Source organism: Nerophis ophidion, linkage group LG28 (genome assembly GCF_033978795.1).
Source record: "Nerophis ophidion isolate RoL-2023_Sa linkage group LG28, RoL_Noph_v1.0, whole genome shotgun sequence".
Classification (NCBI taxonomy): Eukaryota; Metazoa; Chordata; class Actinopteri; order Syngnathiformes; family Syngnathidae; genus Nerophis; species Nerophis ophidion.
In genome coordinates this window covers 19,220,553-19,239,304 of record NC_084638.1, presented here as the reverse complement: position 1 = coordinate 19,239,304, position 18,752 = coordinate 19,220,553, and the positions used below count along the sequence as shown (strand labels likewise).

The window sequence follows — 18,752 nt, the reverse complement described above, 5'->3', positions numbered from 1 at the left end:
CTCCTTACCGTTGAAAGACCTCGCCCTAATGGGTTTAGCTAGCGGTTCTGACTTGAGTCCTGGTCTCTTAGCTAAACCCCAGTCCATCACACTTTCGTCTTCCCCAGAGTCTATTAAACTCTAGATCTGTGGCCGTGAGATGCATTATCGTGACCTTAGTGAGAGTGCGTGGCATCTGAGGTGCCGCCAGAACGTGACTCGCCACCTGGGATCCCTTGGTTGGACACGAAATGACAAGATGGCCGCTCTCTCCACTGTAAAAACATCTCCCCTCCATCAGCCGCTTGCGTCGCTCCTCGGGGGTCAGTCGGGCTCTCCCTAGCTGCATGGGCTCCTCCTCCAGGTCAGTGCGGAGGTGAGGACATAGCTCCGGGGTGAACGCTGAGTGGTCGCCCCGCTAGGTGCGAAAGGATGGGTGGTTCTTCCTGCCGCAGCCGGTCCTCCTCCTCGTTGTCGTTTGAGCTGGGCTAGTCGGTTGTCCATCCGGATGGCGAGTGAGATGAGGGCATCTAGGTTGTCTGGTAGGTTGGGGACGGCATGGCGAAGTTGGTAGAGTGGCCGTGCCAGCAATCTGAGGGTTAGTGGTTCAATCCCCACCTTCTACCATCCTAGTCACGTCCGTTGTGTCCTTGGGCAAGACACTTCACCCGTGCTCCTGATGGGTCCTGGTGAGCGCCTTGCATTGCAGCTCCCACCGTCAGTGTGTGAATGTGTGAGTGAATGGGCAAAAGGGAAATACTGTCAAAGCGCTTTGAGCTCCTTAAAAGGGGTAGAAAAGCGCTATACAAGTACAACCCATTTACCGTTTAGGTCTAAGGGAACAAGGAGGCAGAAGCCCAAAATCTATACTTGATACCAGAGGTGGGACCAAGTCATTGTTTTGCAAGTCACAAGTAAGTCTCAAGTCTTTGCCCTCAAGTCTCGAGTCAAGTCCCGAGTCAAGACAGGCAAGTCCCGAGTCAAGTCCAAAGTCAATACTGGGAAGTCTCAAGTCAAGTCCCAAGTCCTGCATTTTGAGTTTCGAGTCATTTCAAGTCTTTTTAACCACGGACTAAAATATGTACACAGATTGTGTATGCTTTTAAAACCCTGTATGTATTTATTATAAAAAAAAACACTGCACTTCATAATAGCACTATTAACCAGTTATTCTAAACATTTAAGTCATTCCTTTACAGTATAAGCACATTTCAAAAAACAAGTGCAACTGTACTTATTTGCACAAAAGTGTTAACATTGTATTTCCATGGAACATTGCATTGTAAGTAGTTCCACAGCAGTTTCTATCCTGTTCTTACCTTATCTCATTGATCTCATCTCACACTACATATGTGTTTAAGTGTGCGTACACTTAAAAAACATAACAAATACATGAACATAACAATGAACAGTGCTGTACTTTTTAGATGTCAGAGCTCTATGGAATATGTACACATATTCTCAATATAGTATACATTTTAACTGAGCTTTATTTGACTATGTTTGTCTTTTTGTAGGTGGCTAAAATATGCGGTACTGCTGACCGCCGTCTAACGTTAAGTTACTGTTTGTGATACATTCACTAACGTAACGTTATGTGTAGGTACCTCATACAACCCTGCTTAAAAAAAAATCACTTGACAAAAAGTATGAATAAGGTAGCGAACTGCAGTGGATGCAACAGATTGCCGTGTTTGCAATGACGTTATAACCATAGACATCTTATAAGTAGACGCAGAATTGGCTGCTGTGACGCAAGCAATTTGGCCGCCATCTTGAAGTGGTGATGAGGAGCCGGCAAGCAGCCTAAACTGACGGTTGACAGGTAGAAAACCAAGATGATGGGCTGGTATTCAGCGTTTTCCTGCTCAAATGAGCGGACTGTTGAAAATAAGAATTGGGGGATTACTTTTCACAAGATTTAACATTAACATACTATTGGTTGTATTTTGTGAAAATAATATTACCACAGAATTAAGCAGGAGCAAAGAACTACAATATTTGTACGTGAAAATCACAAAGAAATCTTCTGGGGGAGGATGACCCCCTATAGGTATGTGGTTTACAAACTTTCAGGCCCACCTAAAACAAAATTCACCAGCCGCCACTGATTATGATGCATTCTCATTTTATTGTAACCACAGATAAGTCTTCAAGTAACAATATTCAAATACTAACTTTGTTGGGTAAGACAGAATTTAGTTTTATTCTGAATCCAGTGAAACAGATTGGTGGTTTTAGCTGAAATAAAGATTTTCAGGTGTTTATATATGTTTAAGTATTTGGCAGACACTTTTATCCAAAGCAACATACATGAAAAATACATACAAAACAATCACTGTAAACATGATCATTTAAGGGAAGAATGTCATAGAAAATATCAATACAAAGTGTCAAGACAGAATAAACTCTCTGCTGTTGCAGCAACAGATTATAAATCTATAACAGTGGTTCTCAACCTTTTTTCAGTGATGTACCCCTTGTGAACATTTTTTTAATTCAAGTACCCCCTAATCAGAGCAAAGCATTTTTGGTTGAAAAAAAGAGATAAAGAAGTAAAATACAGCACTATGTCATCAGTTTCTGATTTATTAAATTGTGTAACAGTGCAAAATATTGCTCATTTGTAGTGGTCTTTCTTGAACTATTTGAAAAAAAAAAGATGTACAAATAACTAAAAACTTGTTGAAAAATAAACAAGTGATTCAATTTTAAATAAAGATTTCTACACATAAAAGTAATCAACTTAAAATGCCCTCTTTGGGGATTGTAATAGAGATCCATCTGGATTCATGAACTTAATTCTAAACATTTCTTCACAAAAAAGAAATCTTTAACATCAATATTTATTGAACATGTCTACAAAAAATCTAGCTGTCAACACTGAATATTGCATTGTTGCATTTCTTTTCACAGTTTATGAACTTACATTCATATTTTGTTGAAGTATTATTCAGTAAATATATTTATAAACAATTTGGAATTGTTGCTATTTTTAGAATATTTAAAAAAAATATCATGTATATACCGCTTGGCATACCTCCAAGTACCCCCATTTGAGAACCACTCGTCTATAGGTCCGTAAGATATATAGATATCTAATGTATTCATACATTGTTTATGTAGGATGTACGCATGTATAACCTAATCATATTGTTTCTTTAACTTAAAAATAGCTGACTGTTTTTTTCCCCCTTCTCTGGGATTATATTCCCAGTTTTGATCTTAGACGTCTGGTCACGTATAGCATATAAGAATATTCTATTTCTGTTAAGCAAATTATGAACACGCCAAGACATGTGCCCTTTATCATAGTTACACGTATGACAAAAAAGCACGTGAATATGAGTGGTATTCAGTGAGGTAAGATATATGAAATGCACTAACAGTTCATTGCTCCTGCCAAATGAATTGCACTGAGTGGAACGGATCACCACTCCAAGATGGCGGCCCCGCCTCTCGTCTGCATCAATAGGCAGTAGTGATCGATGCTGCGTCTACTTATAAGATGTCTATGGTTATAACGTTAGCAGTGAGTTTACAGCCTCACTGATTTAACGACACAACAAATAGAAGTTATGTTACTCAGCCAATAAACGTTAGCTTACATTCAAAACGTACCCTTCTCGGTGCAACTTCAAATGTCGAACGAAGTTGGAAGTTGTTGCGTCTCCGTCTGTAATCTTCAAACCGCATGCTTTGCATACGGCAATTCCTGTTTTGTTGACCAAGTCGTAGTTTTAACACCCGAACAAAACACTTGATGGCATAATTTTCCTCACTTATTCTTCTGTTGTTTGAGAGCGCTTCTGCTTGGTTTTCCTGCAATTTGATTGGATGAATGCTGTGTGACGAAAATAACGTAGCTGTAATTTGATTGGCTGTTGTACTGACAGGTAGCGCACAGGCTGTCATCGCACGCATGTTGACAAACACGCGTACACAATGGAAGATACAGAGCGCTCCTGAATAACTTTTTAATCGTTGGGTTTTGGGGAAAGTTGCAAGTCATGTCAAGTCAAAAGGCTCAAGTCCAAGTCAAGTCACAAGTCATTGATGTTAAAGTCTAAGTCGAGTTGCAAGTCTTTTTACATTTTGTCAAGTCGAGTCTAAAGTCATCAAATTCATGACTCGAGTCAGACTCGAGTCCAAGTCATGTGACTCGAGTCTGACTCGAGTCCAAGTCATGTGACTCGAGTCCACACCTTTGCTCATTTCATCCAAAATACTCTCATTTATTTCTTCTCATTATTATTGACGCTCTTCTCTTCTCACCAACATCAATCAGTGAATAGTTTGCCTCTTCATTTGTTGCTCAAACTTTTAATGAGTAAAAGTTGTTCAAGTTGTCTCACTTTAACAGCAACATACATCAAACTTTTTTACTTTAGCATTTCCGGAAACTTTGGCTTCACTTTTAAATAGGAAAATAACAATAATTAATGCAGGAAACAATTAGGAGTACCAGTTATAAGATGAGATGTAGATCAGAATAATTTAATGTACACAAAAATTACTCTATTACTGGGAAATATTCTGAAATAATAGATATAATTGACCCGAAAGGGACAAGCGGTAGGAAATGGATGGATGGATTATTGTTTGTTTGTTTATTGAGGATCCCCATTAGCCGACGCAGAAACGGCTAATGGGGATCCTCTCAAAAATTCAAAGTAAAATAATAATGCACAAATCAATTTACAAATAAAATAAAGGAAAAAACAAAAACACTCTCAAAATAATAAAATAAAATATCAGTACACACATCCAATTACAATAAAAGAAAGGAAAAAGAGAAAAAAAAACATAAAAAGTGACTTTACATGTTTTTTAAAAGCTTTTTTTACTGGTAATAGTCCTAATATGTAAATGAAGAGTATTATAATATTGTTGTTGTATTCCATTGTCAACATTCCATAAGGCGGTGCTATATTTCCATGCTTTGGCAGTGACATCACTAGTTTGAACTTCCCCTCACCTAGAAAAACAACTTGCACTTCTCTGCCAGCAATAATGTCATATATTTATTTGACACTTACAGTTGTAGAAGGAAATAAGTCCAGTTCTTCATGTGTGTGGTCTTAAAGGCCTACTGAAACCCACTACAACCCACCACGCAGTCTGATAGTTTATATATCAATGATGAAATATTAACATTGCAACACATGCCAATATGGCCTTTTTAGTTGTCTAAATTCCAATTAAAAATTTCCCGCAAAGTGTCCTGTTGCAAACCTCGCAGAATGATGACATGTACGCGTGACGTCACGGTCTGTTAGGAAATATTAGCGCTGCGCACACACACAGCTAAAAGTCGTCTGCTTTAACCGCATAATTACACAGTATTTTGGACATCTGTGTTGCTGACTTTTTTGCAATTTTTTCAAATAATAATGGAGAAGTCAAAGTAGAAAGATGGAGTCGGGAAGCTTTAGCCTTTAGCCACACAAACACACGGTGATTCCTTGTTTAAAATTCCCGGAGGTGAAACTTTACCATGGATCAGAGCGGTCAAGGGAACATGGATCCCGACCATTTGTCAACCAGCAGTTTTCGGGGAGAAAATTGTGGTAAAAAGTCACCACTTACCAGAGATCAGATGAGCTTGTGCCGTCTATACAGCTGCCGTTGACTTCCATCAGGCACTGGCCTCAAGACGCCCGCGGACACACCCCTCCGACTATCAGGTACTATTAAACTCACTAAAACACTAGCAACACAATAGAAAGATAAGGGATATCCCAGAATTATCCTAGTAAATGTGTCTAAAAACATCTAAATCCGTCCCAATGCAATCACGTTTTTTTTTTTTTTTTTTAAGTTTCTTTTTGATTTTATTTTATTTTTCTAGTATGTCGCTATCAATATCCTCAAACACGAAACTTTCATCCTCGCTCAAATTAATGGGGAAATTGTCGTTTTCTCGGTCCGAATAGCACTTTTTGTTGGAGGCTCCCATTAAAAACATTGTGAGGATGTGAGGAGCCTTCAACGGGTGACGTCATCGTCTGCGACTTCCGGTAAAGGCAGGGCCTTTCTATTAGCGACCAAAAGTTGCAAACTTTATTGTTGATTTTCTCTACTAAATCCTTTCAGCAAAAATATGGCAATATCGGGAAATGATCACGTATGACACATAGAATGGACCTGCTATCCCTGTTTAAATAAGAAAATGTCATTTCAGTAGGCCTTTAAAGTGAGGTATAAATGTGAGATGAATGACATCAAAGACAAACGGTGTTATTGTCTCTTGGAACAGGAAGTGATTGTTTACTGTGAGAAGCAGCAGTGTTTGAAGTTGAAATGAAGACAGCATCATTTCAAATAGGAATTGTTCAACAGGGACGGCGTGGCGCAGTGGGAGAGTGGCCGTGCGCAACCCGAGGGTCACTGGTTCAAATCCCACCTAGAACCAACCTCGTCACGTCCGTTGTGTCCTGAGCAAGACACTTCACCCTTGCTCCTGATGGGTGCTGGTTGGCGCCTTGCATGGCAGCTCCCTCCATCAGTGTGTGAATGGGTGTGTGAATGGGTAAATGTGGAAGTAGTGTCAAAGCGCTTTGAGTACCTTGAAGGTAGAAAAGCGCTATACAAGAACAACCCATTTATCATTTAACATGAAACTAAATAATCAAACATTTTTTTTTTCTTTTTGTCTTTCAGTGATTCACACGCTGCAGTATTTCACCACTGCATTCTCTCAAGTTCCAAACTTCCCAGAGTATGTGAGTGTTGGTTATGTTGATGAAGTTGAGATGAGTTACTATGACAGCAACATCAGGAAAACAGAATCCAAACAGGACTGGATGAACAAAATCACAGCAGAGGATCCAAACTACTGGCAGAGACAAACGGAGGAAAATTTTGTTTAAGAACATGTCTACAAAAACAACATTGAAATACTTAAGAAGCGTTTCAACCAAACTGGAGGTTTGTTTATGTTGAACTTTCTACTATTCTATTATATTTGATATTTTGATAGTGTATTAAAAACACACATTACTGCACTGATATACCTTGTCTCTGTCCATCCCATAATAATATACAACAAAGACATGTTGTGTGTTAGTTTCATGTGTTCACACTTACCAGGTGATGTCAGGATGTGAATGGAATGATGAGACTGATGAGGTTAAAGGTTGGCAGCAGCACAGTTATGACGGAGAAGATTTCATATCGTTGGACATGAAGACATGGACATGGACCGCAGCAAAAACAACAAGCTTTCCCCTCCAAACTCAAGTGGGACCAGGACACACTTGATCTAGACTACAATAAGTATTATTACACTGAGCTATGTCCTTCTTACTTGAAGAAGTATGTGGAGTATGGGAAGAAGGTCCTAATGAGAACAGGTAGAAGCACACCTTGTACTTTCACCTTCTCACATGTTAGCACTCCCCCTATAGGAACATTACTCACATTACACTCTGTCTCTCCATACTCTTTTATCTTCACCTCCTTTTCTCTCTATCTTTACCTCCATTTTCTCCTCTTTCTTTCTTTACCTTCATTCCCTCCATCTTTACCTTCATTCTCTCCTTTTTGCTCCATCTTTACTTCAATTTTCTCCCTTTTTCTCCATCTTCACCTTTATTCGCTCCTATTCTCTCCATCTTTACCTTCATTTCCCCTTTTTTCTGCATCTTTCCCTTCTTTCTCTTCTTTTCTCTGCATCTTTACGTTCATTTTCTCTTTCTTTGCCTTTATTCGCTCCATCCTTACCTTCATTCTCCTTTTCTCTCCATCTTTACCTTCATTCTCTCCTATTCTCTCCATCTTTACGTACATTTCTCCTTTTTCTGCATCCTTCCCTTATTTCTCTTCTTTTCTCTCCATCTTTAACGTCTTTCGCCTTTTTCTCCATCTTTACTTCCATTTTGTCTGTTTATCTGTATATTTACCGTCATTGTCTCCTTTTGTCTCCATGTTTAACTTTATTCTCTCCTATTCTCTCATCTTTACCTCCATTTCTCCTTTTTTCTGCATCTTTCCCTGCTGTCTCTTCTTATCTCTCCATCTTTAACTTCATTTTCACCTATTTTCTCCATCCTTTCCTTTATTCCCTCCATCCTTGCCTTCATTCTCTCCTTTTCTCTCCATCTATACCTTCATGATCTATTTTTTTCTGCATCTTTCCCTTTATTTTCCTTTTTCTCCATCTTTACCTCCATATTCTCTGTTTATCTCTGTCTTCTTTGTCTCCTTTTCTCTCCATCTTTACCTCCATTCTTTCATTTTCTCTCCATCTTTACCTTCATGCTCTCCTTTTCTCTCTATCTTTACCTCCATTCTCTCCTTTTCTCTTTATCTTTACCTTCATTCTCTCCTTTTCTCTCCATCTTTACCTCAATTTCTGCATCTTTATCTTTCTTTTCTTTTTTCTATCCATCTTTAACTTTATTTTGCCTTTTCTCTCCATCTTTACCTCCATTTTCTCTGTTTATCTCTATATTTACCTTCATGCTCTCCTTTTCTCTCCATCTTTACCTTCATGCTCTCCTTTTCTCTCCATCTTTGCCGTCATTCTCTCCTTCTCTCTCCATCTTTACCTCCAATCTTTCCTTTTCTATCTATCTTTACCTTCACTTTCTCCTTTTCTCTCCAACTTTAACTTTATTCGCTCCTATTCTCCCAATCTTTACCTTTTTTCTCTGTTTCTCTCCATATTTACCTCCATTCTCTCCGTTTTCTCCATATTTACCTACATTCTCTCCTTTTCTCTCCATATTTACCTTCATGCTCTCCTTTTCTCTCCATCTTTACCTTCATTCTCTCATTTTCTCTCCATCTTCCTCCTTTTCTATCCGTTTTTATTTTGGTTCTCAACTTTTCTCTATCTTTATGTCAATTCTCTCCATCTTTACCTTTATCTCTCCTTTTCTCTTTATCTTTAACTTCATTTTCACTTCTTTTTGCTTCTTTACCTCCATTCTCCCTCCTTTTCTCTCCATCTTTACCTCCACGATCTTCTTCTCTCCATCATTGCCTCCACTCTCTCCTTTTCTATCTATCTTTACCTTCATTCTCCCTTTCCTCCTTTTCTCTCCATCTTTATCTTCATTATTGCCTCTTCTCTTCATCTTTGCCTTCATTCTTTCTTTTTCTCTCCACCTTTACCTTCATTTTCTCCATCCCTCTCCTTCTTTACCTTCATTTGCTCCATCTTTATTTCCATTCTCTCCTGTTCTCCCCATCTTTAACTTCATTCTAACCTTTTCTCTTTCTTTTTACCTCCATTTTCTCCTTTTTCCTCCATCTTTACCTCCATTCTCTCCTTTTTTCGGCACCTTAACTTCATTTTGGCCTTCTTTACCTTTATTCGCTCCACCCTTACCTTCATTTGCTCCATCTTTACCTCCATTTTCTCCTCCATCTTTACCTTTTATTCGCTTCTATGCTCTCCATTTACCTCCATCTTTCTCTACACATCATCCTCCATTCACACGTCACTTCCTGTGCAGAGCTTCCAGAGGTGTTTCTCCTCCAGAAGACGCCATCTTCTCCGGTCAGCTGCATGGCGACAGGTTTCTACCCTGACCGAGCCGACTTGTTTTGGAGGAAAGACGGCGAGCAGATCTTGGAGGACGTGGAGCACGGAGAGCTGCTCCCCAACCACGACGGAACCTTCCAGATGTCGGTGGAGCTGAAAGTGGAGGTGACGGCCGAAGTGGAGGGCAAGTACGAATGTGTGTTCCAGCTGTCTGGCGTCAAGGAGGACCTGGTCACCAAGCTGGAGAGAAGAAGCATCCTGAGCAACACAAGCCATGAAGGTGAGAAAGACACATCTAGGACATGTTGAATAGTGTCAATGGAACCACCTGATGTTCCTTCATGTGACTTATCAAGCAGCTGTCAAACAAATCAATCATACCATACCAACAGGCAACGTGAGCGTTACTGCCACGCTGGCGGTCCTCGCTGTGGTGGTCCTCCTGGCGGCCCCCATCATCATCATCTTCATCTTCACCATCAAGCGTCGCCGAAGCAGAAAAGGTGAGGGACACAAATATTTCCTCTTTCAGGAAGACGCCAAAAAGTCTCTGCCGTCATTCATGAGATGTGAATTTCGCCTGCTTTCTCTTTCATTTCAGCCCAACACGATCCAACTGGTAAGTAAAACATCTTCTCTTTCTTGGAAACGAGAACAATAAACAAAGCAGTGGTGAAGCATCACTCACACACTTTGTAAGTTTACCCCCACAAAGATTTAAGTTATTAATATCATCTATTACATATTCATCTTTGTTATACACCTTTATGTCAGGTATATTAAATATAATATTGACTTTCTGTTTCTGTTACCATCAACATTCTGGATTGTTGGTATCTTTGTAAGGGTCAACTTGCAAACCTGCTGTTTTAAGCTGTGATGTAGACACGTGTTACGAGTTTAGCAGGGAAATAAAAGCTTCCCTCCATTAGGAGAAGCTTGATACTGATGTAAGCGCACGCAATAGAAAGTATCACAGCCAACTTTTGATGACTGGTCATGATAATGAACATCAAGAGCCTGATCTACTAAAGGTTTGTGTGTATTAAAACATGTGCAAACCTCATCTTCTTAACTCCTGCGCAGAGTCTCTGAAATGAGCAAAATAGAGAGCACAATCCATTTAGCTTGTCTGTCTTCATGTACAGTCGTGGTCAAAAGTTTACAAACACTTGTAAAGAACATAATGTCATGGCTGTCTTCAGTTTCCAATCATTTTTTACAACTCTTATTTTTTTTTCTGATAGATTGACTGAAGCACATACTTGTTGGTCACAAAAAACGTTCATGAAGTTTGCTTCTTTTATGAATTTATTATAGATCTACTGAAAATGTGAGCAAATCTGCTGGGTCAAAAGTATACATACAGCAATGTTAATATTTGCTTACATGTCCCTTGGCAAGTTTCACTGCAATAAGGGGCTTTTGGTTTTTGACCCCTCCTCTTGACAAAATTGGTCAAGTTCAGCTAAATTTGTTGGTTTTCTGACATGGACTTGTTTCTTTAGCATTGTCCACACGTTTAAGTCAGGACTTTGGGAAGGCCATTCTAAAACCTTTATTCTATACTGATTTAGCCATTCCTTTACCACTTTTGACGTGTGTTTGGGGTCATTGTCCTTTTGGAACGACCAACTGCGCCCAAGACCCAACCTCCGAGCTGATGGTTTTAGGTTGTCCTGAATAATTTGTACGCAATCCTTCTTTTGCCATGTCCCATTTACTCCCTGTAAAGCACCAGTTCCATTGGCCGCAAAACAGGCCCAGAGCATAATACTACCACCATCATGTTTGACGGTAGGTATTGTGTTCCTGGGATTAAAGGCCTCACCTTTTCTCTTCCAAACATATTGCTGAGTATTGTGGCCAAACAGCTCAATTTTTGTTTTATCTGACCACAGAACTTTCCTCCAGAAGGTCTTATCTTTGTCCATGTGATGTCAGATGAATCAAAAATCGAGCTGTTTGGCCACAATACCCAGAAATATGTTTGGAGGAGAAAATGTGAGGCCTTTAATCCAGCGAACACCATTCCTACCGTCAAGCATGGTGGTGGAAGTATTATGCTGTGGGCCTGTTTTGCTGCCAATGGAACTGGGGCTTAAAAAAGGAGGATTACCTCCAAATTCTTCAGGACAAGCTAAAAACATCAGCTCGGAGGTTGGGTCTTGGGCACAGTTGGGTGTTCCAACAGGACAATGACCCCAAAAACACGTCAAAAGTGGTAAAGGAATGGCTAGAATTAAGGTTTTAGAATAGCCTTCCCAAAGCCCAGACTTAAATGTGTGGACAATGCTGAAGAAACAAGTCCATGTCAGAAAACCAACACATTTAGCTGAACTGCACGAATGTTGTCAAGAGGAGGGGTGAAAAACCAGAAGTGTCTTATTGCAGTAAAACTTGCCAAGGGACATGTAAGCAAATATTAACATTGCTGTATGTATACTTTTGACCCAGCACATTTGCTCACATTTTCAGTAGACCCATAATTAATTCATAAAATAAGCATGCTTCATGAAAGTTTTTTGTGACCAACAAGTATGTGCTCCAATCACTCTATCACAAAAAAATAAAAGTTGTAGAAATGATTGAAAATTCAGGACAGCCATGACATTATGTTCTTTACAAGTGTATGTAAACTTTTGACCATGACTGTATGTGCAGCTAAAAAGAAGATGAAATGGGCAAAGTGAAAGGAAACAGAGGCATGGCACTAATGGGACACTTACCTGACTAAGACACTGGAGGGCTGGTTGCACATGAGCCTTGAAGCCAGACTGAACCTGTTTGGAGACTTAGTTTTAGACTAGTCAGGAAGTAGAAGAGCAGAATTCTGCTTCTTGATGCTTCTGATTGAATTCACAGCTGAAAAGATGTGATATGAGTGAAGATGCACCTTCAGGATGGACTTCCTTCACCAGAGTGAGGTGTCTGCTTAGCATGAGCAGCGTAACCAGCTCATGGTGCGTTTTGTGCTCCGACAGCTGGTGACGGTGGTAACGAGCTCTCAGAGAGACGTGAAGGCTGAAGGCTGAGTGACACACAGCAGTCGGCACACAGTGAGGACTTTGCTTTTTCACGCACCTCCAAATGTTCTTCTGACTTTATGTGAAGATGATGTTCACTCTGCCACATGCTAACATCTGCACTTGGATTCACCTGCTTTTGTTGGGAATGTGCTGAGTCATCTTCTTCCTCCAGGATGCTTTGTGCACTGGAACACAGAGAGATGTCTCCATCGCTGAGGGACCTCATCACACTTGAACATTTCTCTGACATCTGCACAAATTGCTCCTCATCTTACATGATGTCTCCTTTGGCTGTTTATGGCTGAGAAAACACCTTCAATCTGCATTTTTCAACAATATTTTGCCAGTGAATCATGTTGATGTTGATCTTTGTGTCCATGTAGTTGTGATGTCATCATTTGGGGCTCATGTGTCATCACATTGACAAGGATTTCTTCTTTACTTTTCAAACCAATAGACAGCTGCTTATCAGTGAATATCACCTTGTGTCACATCTCATCATTATTTTTACAAATATTTTGTAACAATAGTACCATTTTTTAGTACTTTGTATGCTAATGTTAATTTTTTTTTAATGTAACATTTAAGAATGATGATTATGAGAACTGCTGTCCAGTTGTTATATCTGGTTTTCTGATTACATTCGTCTCATTTGCAATGCAGTTGCACTTCCAAGACCATTAGATGGCAGCACTGTATAACTATTTATGGTATGTTGTCAAACTAGAAAGTAGCTTTTTTTCAGGAAATTAATTTGTTAGGTTGTGCCCTACAAAGTGTCAATACTGTAAGAACAGTTCTCATTACATACAACTGTAAAATTCTAACTATAATCTTAGTTGTCGTTTACTTTACAAAATTCCAGGGTGTTGAAATCGCCATGTAAAATCGCTCATGTAAATAGTAGCCTGTCTTTGGCAAATCCTATGTAAATTAGCAATAAGCTAGCGCATTTTGGAAGAGTGTCGCATTACTTTACGTTTGTGCTGTTTTACATTAAGCACTGTGATGGTGTTGAAAATGGCAACATGACTTAGAGGGAGTTTGGCTGAGTCCGACCTGAGTGCTGCTTGAGTGATAGTTTACATGAGCCCGTGTTTAGTCTGAAAGCAGACATGACCAGTCCGAAACCGGACATGACGTCACATGCAACAAAGGTATCAAACTATGGCACCGTTTAATGTTACGTGAATTGATAGCACCGAGGGAATTCGGTCATTACCTACAAAAGTACTGAATTCAGTACCCAACCCTACCAGTTAGTGTGATGGAAGGGGACAGTGACACAAGATTTTTATGACAAAGTGTTGCAAAATATTTTTTGTTTTTTAAACAATTTGCTGTTTTTCCGTTCCTTTTTGCATAGTCATATTTTTGCTTGATTGCCAAACATGCTGAGGATGTCATTTGGAAAGTAAACAAGGTAGGCCGTTCATATGCTCTTGATATTCAGTGTTTTATGTGTACAATGTTTCATGTACATTCTGGGGGTTTTATTCAGTAAAAACGTGTCAAATACAATTCTGTTTTGGAGGTGGTTTGTCATTACACACATGATAACACTTTTAGCTTGCAGTCATGCAAAAGAAGTATTAAATGATCTTAAGCCTTTACCATGTTCGAAAAGTGACAATCAAAAATTGTTTTTCAAATGTCAACAGAATGAATGAAGAACAGAGCTCTTTATTAAAATACAATATTTAGTGGAAATCACAGCAAATTTAAGAGAATCAAATAACATAATTCACCTGTTCTTCTGTTGATGTTAGTAGTAGTGGAATGGTATTCACATCTGCTGTGTGTGACAGTGGGTGCGGGTACAATTCCCAGTCAGGAGGGGAAGGTAAACATTGATCTGAATCATCATGATTGTTGTGCTGTGGCGACCTCTCATGGGATAAAAATGAAAGACATTTACTGATTTAATTCTGTTAATTGTGTTATTTTGCACTCCAACATGAATTATTTGATCATGTTTTTATGTGTTGTCATTACTCCAAGACGTGTCTAATTAAATACAGGTTTCAGTCAAATAGTAAAACATGTTTTTCACATTGTCACATTGATGACATCTATTAAACAAGACAAGAAGCATTAAATAAACAGATAGAATTTTGCTCAATTTGAGGAAAAACATGTAGATCTGTAACCTCTTACAGTGTCACCCACGCTCTCACAGAAAAAGGTTCATGTCTCTTCTTATATTTAGATAGTCCCTGTTTACTTAACCGCTGTTTCTAAAGTAATGGGGGGTATGTAAACAGCCTTTGTTTTTGGTCACATAACACAAAAGAAAAAGATGCATCAGGCTTGGACTGGTCCTGGATTGAGCTTGGGCAAACTTTGGATCACAATAGCTAACCCCTCCCGTCTCCTCCCATCGTACACAGCGGTATATTCCAAACCTTTGGCTTGGTGCAACAAAGACAGCTTTCATTGATTAAAATAATACAGCCAAACACTTTATTGATATGTATGATGTGCATGAACAAAGAACAGTTGATGTTGAATGTAGCTTATAAACAAGGGAGAGGTTTTTAGCATGTCAACATCAACAAGTCCTTTAAAATCTCATTGATGTCACAGAAATGGCCAAATCTTTCACTTTTTGAACATAGTAAAGTCTTAAGATCATGCTACTTTTGTTTAACAAATGCTCTGCAGGTACAATAGTCTAGATAAACCTGCTTTCAAAACAACTTTAAAGAGACCTTATCTTTTATACTTTATATTTGAGTGGACTAAATGTACTGCTGACTAAAATGTTGTGTGATGTGGTTGACTTACACTAAATCAATTTGCATTTAGCAGAGAGAAACTATTGTTAGTCACCTTGAGACTCTCACTGAAACCTAATAATCAGGTGAAAAATCTGGAGGTAAAACAGACTCAGACTTGAACTTTAACAGCCGCATTAAGTCAATAACATCAGCAGCTTTTACCACCTGAAACACTTTGCAAAAATCAGAGGAATAATGTCTGAATCAGACTTAGAAAGACTAAGTCTTTGTCTCCAGCAGTTTAGAATACTGTAATGGTCTTTTCACTGCACTCTCTAAACCAGCTGTAAAGCAACTGCAGTACACCCAGAATGCTGCTGCTCAAGTCCCGACTTGAACCAGGAAATATGAGCGTATTAGACCATATCAGTCCTGGCTTCCTGTTGATACACAGCTCTCCTTGTGTACGAGTCTCTTCATGGTCTTGTCCTGAAATACATCTCTGACATGTTAGAATCATATGAACCATCTCCAGCTCTGAGAACCTTGTTTTATGATGATTATTCTTCTTTTATTTTGAAATATTTTTCATGGTTACTCCCATTGTATTTTTGCCTTCTTGTCATTTTCTATAAAGCACTTTGAATTGTGCTCTATAAATAAACTGGCCTTCCCAACTTGTTTTCAGAATAAAACACTTTTTTTCCAGCTTGAAAGGCAATGCCCATTTCTATATATAGAGATGCTGATTTGAGATATCTTCATTCAAGATGTCTTATCAAGTCAAATGTTTGACTAGTTTCAAGTAGTTGTTCAATGAATAGGTTGGGGTTCAGTTGAAGAAAAACAGCTGATGAGGAAGTTTGGCTGCAAACTTGACACACCTGTTTTGCTTGTTAGGTCACGTGATTTCCCAGAAAAGCCACTCATTTACCTTACGTGGCCACAAGGGGCGCTCTCTAGTAAAGGTGACCAGAGTGGTGTCTAGAGAGAGTGTGGACAACTACGCCATAAGGTGAACCAGGAAAAAGTGGCTAAAAAGTGATTTTCGTTGCCACGTCTGGGCACTACTCTTTTTTTGCATTTTTGCACAGACAATGCCATTGTTGAAATTAGGTTTAAAGTTCATCGCCAAATATCCTGGCAGTTTTTTTAGAGCCATACTGTAATTGTATAAAAATAGGAACTACAAAAAAAACGAAAATCTTATGCAGTTTTTTTTTTCTTGTAAATGTACTCATTCTGGAAACATAATCTCTCTGACAAATTGACATTAATACATATACCTACACTTGAGACAAGTATTTTAGCATCTGAGATACTTTAATTTAAATTTAAACCATGAAACATACAGAAAAAATATTAAAAAAACGTTTCAAAGTAAGTGAATAGCAACCTGTACAATTGAACATACACATGGTACATTTTGCTTAACAATAATGTTTTATACATTAAAAATTTCAGTAGACACTGTGTTGTTATAAGAGGAAGTAAAAAATAAAATAAAATAAAGAACACTTTGGCCAAAAATGGCTGACAACAATCAAAATAACGAATAATGCCGAAAAATGGAAATACAACAAAAACTGTATTACAGTTTAGAATCTGTACACAATATGGTATAAAACAATATTTACATGAACAAAACAATGTGTTGATGTCACAGCAGCTCTTGGGTATTTTTTTTATATATTTTTTTGTTATTTTGTCTTAACTTAGCACATTGTTAAAGCCATATCTTAAGAATTCTTTTATAGATTTCCCTCAAATTTGGCAGAAACTCAAACTATGATTATTATGATTTTTTAAGGTCGAATGCACAGTAACATCACATTCTATTTTTAAACTATTTAACTAAGCTGTAACTAAAAAAAAAGAAATCGTAAAACTCCAATTTTTATAAGAGAACTAACTGATTAAGTGTGACTTTGCGTATTCTGAACGAGGGAGACATTGTTTATCTCTTAGCTATCACTATCACCAGAGCCATCTTCCCATGTGCTTTTATCCTCTGTTTCCATGGAAATATTGGCACATTTTTGGCAGCGACACAAATGAGTACAGGACAGTCTTGCAGACATACAGGAACATCTTCCTGTCTCACATTTGTTGTGCTTGCAGCTGCAGTGGACTACCTTTAACACACTATCAGGGGCAGGATTTGTAGTCATCCATGTAATATTAACTATCCATCCTCAATGTGCCATCCATTGCCATTGGTTGAAGGGGCAGACATTATACCTTTGAGATAATCTCATTATTGCAGCCTGGTAGTTTGCCCATTTGCAGTGTTGGTGCAGGGCATCACTTGTAGGGGACATTGAGAGTTCTGCCAAAACTGATGATGCCATATAGAATGCTCTGTACCTTGCAGTGTTGGTGCAGGGCGTCACTTGTAGGGGACATTGAGAGTTCTGCCAAAACTGATGATGCCATGTAGAATGCTCTGTACCTTGCAGTGTTGGTGCAGGGCGCCACTTGTAGGGGACATTGAGGGTTCTGCCAAAACTGATGATGCCATGCAGAATGCTCTGGACCTTGCAGCGTTGACATTTTTTGCAGATGATTGGCCATACAGGTGGCACACATATTTCCTCAGCACATCAAATGTTGACTGGTCCAATTCGAAACTGCTTCACAGATGTGTAAATGCAGACAGGTATGCCATTGGTATGGTCAGTAGCTCCACCACCTGATAGTGTCTCCTCCTCAAAGTCAATATTGCCCCACACCAGTATTGTAGGAGTCTTCTTCCAGAATCCAACCGGGATTTTGTCTCTGCCCTCTAGTAGTTGGAGTTGGGCAAGGCGAGTGTTTAGACTGACAACTGTGTCCCATGAAGAAAAACATCAGTTGGGGAAAGTCCAGAGTCAGTCTTCTCTTCAATTGATCCTGCCTGCAACATAAGAACACATGGAAAGAGGAGCACAAGGGTGTAAGTAAAGATATATTCGTATTGAAAAGTAATAGTAGTTTGAATATATTATCAAACCCTTTTTTCAAATTGTTTATTATTCTTTTGATATTTTCCAGTACAAAAGTGTTTTACATCGCTGCCATAAAAAGGTTTTGTTGTTACCTGTAGTTTGAAGCATTACAATCTTAATGTTCTTGCATTGTATTTAAAAACATTCGTCATAGCTGCTTCATTCTCAGCACCTCCTGATTAACAATTATCCTTTGGCAGACGATCCTCTCGCAGAATATGTTGTAGCTGGCATCAAAGGTTGGTTCACTTCTGAAAAGAAAAAGAAACACAAACACACATTTAATATGTGCTAAAAGGTATGCAGTCTAGATTGTAGCTACATACAAACAGACTTTACAAGTGCATCTGGAACACATGTAATGTCATGGAAAAGTCCATTCAAAAAGTAAAAAATTACATTTATTCTAGATTTATTTCATAATTATTGACACTGTATCTGTCAAGCATCTATAACAGGGGTCCCCAAACTTTTTGACTCGGGGACCGCATTGGGTTAGAAGAATTTGGCCATATATATATATATATATATACTGTATACAGCC

The 18,752-nt window shown here is 38.8% G+C and overlaps 1 protein-coding gene and 2 pseudogenes across 4 annotated transcripts in view; 2 read left to right on the top strand and 1 right to left on the bottom strand.

The window, feature by feature from the left end:
* The window catches only part of LOC133545505 (major histocompatibility complex class I-related gene protein-like), a 93,355-nt pseudogene extending 80,373 nt beyond the window's left edge, over positions 1-12,982 (top strand).
* On the top strand, positions 7,029-12,982 carry LOC133545499 (major histocompatibility complex class I-related gene protein-like; annotated as a pseudogene).
* Positions 12,983-16,598: 3,616 nt separating this feature from the next.
* LOC133545422 (gastrula zinc finger protein XlCGF57.1-like) overlaps positions 16,599-18,752 on the bottom strand; it is a 36,022-nt gene continuing 33,868 nt past the window's right edge. For 2 of the 4 annotated variants that reach the window (XM_061891010.1, XM_061891012.1), the window contains exon 4: positions 16,599-18,459. In XM_061891010.1, coding sequence (XP_061746994.1) covers positions 18,395-18,459 — 65 coding nt within the window. In that variant the 3' untranslated portion in view covers positions 16,599-18,394. The remainder of the gene's footprint in view (positions 18,460-18,752) is intronic. The other 2 variants (XR_009804824.1, XM_061891011.1) reach the window with 2 other exon arrangements.